General features: G+C 38.1%; 1 protein-coding gene across 1 annotated transcript in view; it reads left to right on the top strand.

The window, feature by feature from the left end:
• The window catches only part of Parp1 (Poly-(ADP-ribose) polymerase), a 13,349-nt gene extending 5,743 nt beyond the window's left edge, over positions 1 to 7,606 (top strand). The window contains exons 5-14 of the mRNA XM_022838023.2: positions 327 to 539; positions 1,213 to 1,428; positions 1,838 to 2,046; positions 2,727 to 2,866; positions 3,246 to 3,412; positions 3,740 to 3,891; positions 4,069 to 4,253; positions 4,858 to 5,169; positions 5,716 to 5,879; positions 6,089 to 7,606. Of these exons, the coding sequence (XP_022693758.1) occupies positions 327 to 539; positions 1,213 to 1,428; positions 1,838 to 2,046; positions 2,727 to 2,866; positions 3,246 to 3,412; positions 3,740 to 3,891; positions 4,069 to 4,253; positions 4,858 to 5,169; positions 5,716 to 5,879; positions 6,089 to 6,668 (2,338 nt within the window). The 3' untranslated portion in view covers positions 6,669 to 7,606. The remainder of the gene's footprint in view (positions 1 to 326; positions 540 to 1,212; positions 1,429 to 1,837; positions 2,047 to 2,726; positions 2,867 to 3,245; positions 3,413 to 3,739; positions 3,892 to 4,068; positions 4,254 to 4,857; positions 5,170 to 5,715; positions 5,880 to 6,088) is intronic.
• The last annotated feature ends 308 nt before the right edge of the window (positions 7,607 to 7,914 follow it).

Raw genomic sequence — 7,914 nt, 5'->3', positions numbered from 1 at the left:
ATAGCTTTATTTTTATCTATTTCTTTGTTAATTTCAAGTCAAATCGGCCAATTTGAAAAGTCAATTTAATTATTTTTTAATCAGTACTCACTTGGATGGGTCCTTGGGTTGAAGTTGGTAGTTGGCTTACTTAGTTCTCAAGACACATCCTTAGCTATCTGAACAATCCAAGGTTCGGATGGACAAAAAAAACGCAGAATTTACAAGTTTAAAATTTTAATACGAGGTGTTATTTTGCTCAAGTGATTACTGAGCGTGCAGATCATATTCATCTTTCTTTTACCTAAATTAAAAAAAGAACAAAAGTGCTTTTTATGATCGTATAGGAAAAGATCCGTGGATGAAGCTGATGGAGCCGATAATTACCAGCCAACCCCAAAAAAGAGTAAAGCAGATGAGGCCGCTCTTAAAAAGCAGAGTGACAAACTCTTCTCAATTCAGAAGAAGCTCGAGACGGAGATGACAAAACGACAGATCCAGGAGATCTTTGAGTACAACGCCATGCAGATACCGCAAGGTATCAGCAGGCTTGTTGAAGTGTAAGTAACACGTTTAAATTACACATTTTTCCATCAGCCCGTTAGCAGATGCACAATGAAAATAGGGATCTACAGGGACTTACAGGGCACTTTATTTTTCCAAGAGACCCCAGCTTATTCCATCCTACCTTTGCCCTTGTCGATCCGCACCTCGCTGTGCTGCAATGGTTGCAACGGCATAAAAAATACAGTTTGAGAAGTCCTCGTTTTTCGATTCATATTATTTTGTTTTTCGTTTACGTTTGATTACTCGGATTATGATGTATGATAATTATAATAACCAGGCTGCAGATAAATTTGAGAGCTTTGCGTGAGTAGTAAAAGTTACACCAATTCATATTCTAACGTTAAGTCATGTTTAATACTTCTTCGTTCGAGTACTCTGAGCTTCATTCGTAAAGTGCTTCAACATTATGCTTTTCGAGATAAAAAAATGATTATAAAATAACTGTGTGTGTTGTTTCGACCTTTGCGTGTGTACTTCTTCCATGCACCGTATACGGAAGTGGAATGCGTGTACTGCTTAGTAGTTGCTGCAGTCCTAGCGAAAAATGCAAAAGCTTTTCTCAGTTTGTATGTCTTAAAAACAAAAGGCCTATTTAGATCTTGCAATTTTCAGCAAATCGATAGTAATAATTTTCTGTATGGTTTCATTCATGTTGTGCGTTCTCAGGTTAGCCGATGCCATCCTCTTTGGAGTCTGTGATCCATGCCCAGAATGCGGTAACAAGGCTTTCCGTTTCAAAAATAACAAATATCGTTGTGGCGGTGACTTCAGCGAGTTTACATCTTGTACGTACACGACGGACAGTCCTAAACGCTCCGCAATTAACGTGCCCAAGGAATTTAAGGAAGAATTCAAGTTCTTAAAAGGAAACGTTGGAAAACGGTAAGTATTAGTCGTAGTAAACAGGCAATTGTTTTCCGAATATCTAATTTGTTACAGCGCAGATCTTCGACACCCCTCTGAGTGTTTCGCGATGTGTTCCGTTGTAGGTTTTAGCGGCCATATAGCATGATAAATGTTACTGATATGGATTTAGGTAATGATGCCTGCAGCCCAGTTATGTGCGCAGTATTTGGTAAAATATTTATTTCTAGATGAGTCTTTAGAGATCGTGTACGAGAGATTAGATAGAGAAATCATCATTAAAAAAATAGTACGATAGCACTATTTTTTTTTATGATAATTTAGGAATTGTTGATTTACTCGTGTATTATAGTTTTACCTATTGGCACCTTGTTAAAAACGAATGATGAAATGGGATGAACATTACGCCCCTGTATGTATACGATAGAATTATTCCTGCGGGAGCGGCTAAGCCAACGGTAAAATCGGAACCAACTATTCGCGAAAAGAATTTACCCAAACCATTGACTCGCCTTGCCATCGTGATTGAAGACACCGTCCAAGACAAGGAGGTCGTTCGAGCTAAGGTACTTAGTTTCGGTGGAAAGGTCGAAAAGGCAGTTACTTCGCGTGTTTTCTGCGTAATCAGCACGCAAGGTTTGTAATTTCCAGCATAATATAGACTGACTTCTGTTCGACGTGCGTTATTCTCTTCAGTTTTTAGCCCGTCAGATTATTTTTAAAGATTTCTCTTACTTCGTTTGCAAAGTAGTTGCTCTAAAGCTAAAACTTTAAAACTAATGTAAGAACTAATAGGCCTAAAATAGAGAAGATAATCTAGTTCTACCATCTAGATTTGTTACAAATTTAGACGTATCAACAAGGTCATCGTAAGTCCTTGACACAAATCTTCAACTTGAAATTCGCGGAAGTTATGTACTTAAATTTCTTTCTTGTATTACGTCGTAAATTCATGTATTTTTTCACTGAGGTGGTTGGTAAATGTTGTTTTAACCATACTCGAGTTCTAATTAGTTAATGACCCATTAAAATCAAGCCTAAGTCTTTGCGCGAAAGACGTAAAAAATTTCCTAAAATTTAAATTGTTTATGTGGATATGCAATTAATGCAGCCACGTTCCTATTGAAAGAACATGTATTGTGTCATGTATTGAGTATGTTTTTTTTATATAAAACGATTTTATGCGCCAACTAGTTGTGCGATAAAGGTATAACAGAGAAACTGCTTTTCATGCGAATTGTTTAACTTCCAACATAGTAATGAATCAATTATACAATTAAACATTTGTCTCTTCTTTTTTATGTGAACATCAACAGAGAACGTTAATAAGATGACCCCAAAGATCAAGAGTGCTCAAATAGACAATGTCCCTGTCGTGTCTGAAGACTTCTTGGAGAAGTGCCGCAAGGGAAAAGTCGAGATTAATGCGCACAAACTCGCAGACTGGGGCGATGACGTAAGTAAGCTGTAGAGCACAGTGGACCGACTTATAAATACTGCTTGCATCTTTTATACACAAGTTTGTGCATTTTCATTAGTGTTCTATTTATGTGAATGCGATGAATGTCTGTCCATGTTTGCATCAATTCATCTACATGATTTCCATTTGAATCGGATATACCTCAATAGTACACACTAAATAGGCGACGCTCCTCTACTCTTCCATCCTTTTTATTTTACCGCTTGAACCTTGATATTAAGTGTATATATTATAAAAAGTATTAGAGGTACATATATATATATATATATATATATATATATATATACTATTAACAGTGGATTACAAATGGCAGCGAACGTCCTAATATGCTTGTTCTTTCCGTCCTCTTGTGCAGGCAGTTGTTGCCCAGAGGTTAGAACAGGCAAGCGCAGACGCCGCTAAAGAAAGTCAGAAATCTGGCAAGTCAGTCTTCGTGAAGAATGATAGTGAGACGACTATGCGAGTGAAGATGAATGGATTAGCTGCAGTGGAACCTGATTCAGGTCTTGATGGCGTTGCCAAGTAAGTACGACTTATCCATTGCTGCGACTGCGCTTCTATATTTGAGTGAATGGAGTGACACCGACTTTGGCATTGTTTCTAATTTAGGCGACAGATACTGAGAAACAAGACTGGGGCAAATCTTCTTAACTCACTATTATTGTAGTACTTAAGAGTATTTACGGTCAGAACTAGACAAGGATAGCGTAGGTAATGGTCGATGTCACAATGGCAGTCCTAGTATACTTCCTGTGTTTTGTGGAATGCCTGCTTATTCGCTAGTCTGTTACTGTTGACTGACCTGTTTAGTGGTTTATAATGATTACGGATTATTAATTACTATTTTAGGGTTTATCAGCGGGGCAAAGACGTGTACTCATGCGTACTGGGACACGCCGATGTAGCCCGTGGTACCAACTCTTATTACAAGATTCAGCTGCTTGAGTCCCGTGGGACATATTTTGTCTTTCGTGCTTGGGGACGTATTGGAACAACGATCGGTGAGTATTGCTAACAAACTTCTACTCTTAAGCTCCGCCTTTAGTAACGCGTTCACTGCAGGCAAATTAGTTTGCACATATAGAGCAAAGTGAGTCGCGTAAATTATGATCATCTGTTCAACTTGCTCGACGTGAATCTTGTATTTATTTGACTTTCCCATGCATAATGACGTACAGGTGGAAACAAGCTGGAGGAACATTCGACGCTACAAGATGCCATGCTCGACTTCAAGGGACTGTTTCTCGAAAAGACCGGCAACGAGTGGGAAAACCGTAAAAACTTCGAAAAAAAACCGAAGCTCTTCAATATCATTGAAATCGATTACATGCAGGATCATGATGCGGCACTATGTACCAAACAGGTTCGTTTTCTGTGATTTGTTTCGATATGATTTCCATTAGTCTGTTTGTATAAGGCAAAGCTATTATAAGCCTGGATAAATTCTTATATGTATGTAATGAATGTATGATAATCAGTGTGTATCAATCTGCGTAACATAAACAAGAAAAACAACTTAAGTGTCCCGTAGCCTTAACTATGCTCATTAAATTTAAAGCTTAGCTAGGAGCAATAGACGCTAAACATCCTCGTTTTTGTGGATAAGAAGCGGCTTCAAGTTTGGCCTCTTACAGTCACACACAGCCAATATACAGCGTTGCGAAGAAATTTTACTAATATGCCTTACATACTACACTTTTATGATGATACTAGGGTTTGTATAATGTAAATATTTTGTAGCAATACGAAAAATGCACTTCTAAAATTTTCCTAAATAGTTTTAATGATATCTTATTCTTTAATTTAATGTACGAGGACCACACAGGAATGTTTAGGAAGTTTCTTTAGGCAGTTATGCGCTAATTCAGAACCAATGGTGTAATCTAACCTGCAGAAAAGCAGACAAATATTTCAAACACGAAAGTAAACTTGGATAATGTTTGTCTTTTTGTGCATGGCTTTTACAGATACTCGCCACGAACTCGGACTCAAAGCTTCCGCTTCCCGTCCAAGAGCTCATCTGTCTAATCTTCGATGTAAATCTACTTAATCAACAAATGAAAGAGTTCGAAATCGACCTACAGAAATTGCCTCTGGGTAAAATTTCAATAGACCAAATATCAAAAGCATATAAGGTTCTCAATGAGCTTCAGGAACTTATCGACAAGAAGGGGTCCCGGCTGCAGTTTCTCGACGCCTCGAATCGTTTCTTCACAATCATTCCACACGACTTCGGTATGAATGCGCCACCACTTCTTGACAACGTTGATTCAATCAAGGTACGAGAGTAGTCTACATAGATAAGAGTATAAGCAGAGATAAGGGTGTAAAAAATGAGGGTAGAGGTTAATCATTGAAACAGGTGCTTCGTAAACAATATTTCCACTCTGGTAGTAGCGTAAACCTATTTTTTCTCGGTGTATGTCCACCTGTTGTGTACGCTCTTTGCTCACCTCCTGTCTTGAAACATGTATGTATATATTTCAAAAATATTTGTTGTAGTTTAACTATGCTTACTTGGGTCCGTCTAAGTGCTTAGACGGGCTTTCGAAACTCTATACCACCGCTCACGGTCTTTAATATGGTCTACTAGGCTCGTTGTTATCTAGTATTCATCGGGCGTAGTACGGCTTTTGCTTATAAATAAACAGTTATACTTCCACTAGCTTTTTAATGTTACGTCTATTTGTATGTATTATATTACATTCTGGATTTTATAACCAGCATAGGTTCAACAGAAGACAATATCATACTTTCATTAAGCTATAAAGCTATGTCTCTGTTTTCACGTCTTACGTTTTTCTATTCAATCTGATTATCTCCAGGATAAAATCAGTATGTTGGACTCCCTTGGCGAAATGGAGCTCACGATGAAGATGCTAAAACAGGAGGACAAAACCCAGATCCCGGTGGATCACCACTATGCACAGCTAAAGACCGAAATAGACGTTGTTTCGAGAAATGCTCCTGTCTTCGGTCTACTTCAGAAGTATAATATTTTGATATAGTTTTAACAGTTGTGTATTGTATTAGGCGAATTGTGGAAGAATAGAACTTTTTTTAGAACATCAAGCAAAAATGTTTTTACGATATAGTCTGAGATTATTAACACGCAATAATAGTACTGATAATAATGAAACCTAATGTGTCGTATAATAACTTGCCATAATGTTTGTTTTGTATGTAATAATAATGCAGGTATGTAAGCACGACACATGCCACCACCCATTCCTCCTACGAGCTTGAAATTATGGATGTGTTTACTGTTGCACGTCAAGGTGAGGCCCAGCGATACAAGCCTTTCAAGCGGCTTCAAAACCGCCGTCTTCTGTGGCATGGCTCCCGATTGAGCAACTTTGCCGGTATCCTATCACAGGGCCTGCGCATTGCGCCGCCGGAAGCACCCGTTACGGGATACATGTTCGGAAAGGGTATTTATTTCGCTGATATGGTATCAAAATCAGCTAACTATTGTTGTACATCGCCGTCCAACCCGATGGGCATTCTGCTTTTATGCGAAGTGGCCTTGGGAGCCATGTACGAGTGCACGCAGGCCGAATACATCACCAAATTGCCCGACAAAAAGCATTCCACCAAGGGCATAGGAATGACAGAGCCGCAAGAAGAAGAGATGCTCGATGGAGTTGTGGTTCCGATGGGACCCACAAAGAAATCGTCAAATAAGACCTCCCTGCTGTATAACGAATACGTCGTTTATGATGTCGCACAAGTTCAGATCAAATATCTTCTTAAGGTCAACTTCAAATATAAGTATTAGGTTCTACTATTATTATATAAACCCTAAAGAAGTGAAAATTCTTGCGGGCGTCTGATAGCTGAATTCCACCGGCCCACAGAAGAATGGCATAGTCTAAAGTGGTGCAACCGTGTTATGGTGTTATCCATTTTATAGGCCACATAACAAGCATTCTTTATCCCATAGTTGACACATTATGGTTTTCCAAGCTTATCATCCAACAGAACGTAAAAAGTACACAAAAATAAAACGCGAAGCATGATGTACCACAAATATTACACATAATAATGATGCTTATTTAAGACAGTTAAGCTGGAGAACGGAAGAAGTAGTAATGTTGTATAATTTTATTTGTTGTATCGAAAACATGTCTTAAAGGACATCATCCTAAGGTTATTGTTCCAGTTAAGCTTCTCGTAGCCCCTAACGAAAAAAGATTCTTATAAAATCTTGCTAAAAAATACAGCATAGTCGAGTAGTCTGTCATTAGCAAATTGAAAATGACTAGACAACAACAGATTAGGTACCAACTCACTATCTAAAGAAGGGGTAATTTTACAGAGTGACCCTTAAGTTAGTGTGACTATAGTACAGCCTCTGGGTGACTTTTACGACGCCTAGTCACGCGTGCGAAGCTCATCGAAGCGTAGAAACGATGACAATAGAATTAAATTGCTGGTTAAATGAAAAAATTGGAGAAAGAGTTAGTGTCTAAACATAGGAGCTGATAGAAGTTGCTTTGCTGACGCCATTATTATCGGATTTATATTGAACATATCATAACTTGTCCCTTGAGTTTGCTAGTTGTGCTGTATTTAAAAAATGTAATTCATGTACTGATAAGGCAAACATGCGAGCTCCCAAAGGAGTTTCTTTCTCAGTATGTTGTAACAGTAAATAATTTGCTCGGTTTTACATGGTGATAATAAAACCAGTAATACTTAACTGCATCAATACAATTTCAGCTCTTTTATTTACTATAAAAATGAATACTAGGACGGTCGTGTAATAATAAAAATAATACATAGCGTTCTATTTATTTTTATATACACCTGATATATTTTTACCTCGTGAAACAACAAAAAGCCCTTAAGATTTTCCACGTTACTCCTGCCCGCGCTTGTAGTAGACATGCAGTCTTTATAAGTCTATCGATGTAGATCGGTCTCTTATCGTCAAAAATGTTGGTATTTGGGTGGCTCGATAGATGCCAGTAGCTTGTTAAATCAACGCTATAGGTACATTATAAGGTGGACACTAGGTCCGC

Source organism: Varroa jacobsoni, unplaced genomic scaffold (assembly GCF_002532875.2).
Source record: "Varroa jacobsoni isolate VJ856 unplaced genomic scaffold, vjacob_1.0 scaffold_739, whole genome shotgun sequence".
Taxonomy (NCBI): Eukaryota; Metazoa; Arthropoda; class Arachnida; order Mesostigmata; family Varroidae; genus Varroa; species Varroa jacobsoni.
The sequence above is the reverse complement of the archived record's forward strand: the minus strand, read 5'-3'. Positions and strand labels throughout refer to the sequence as shown.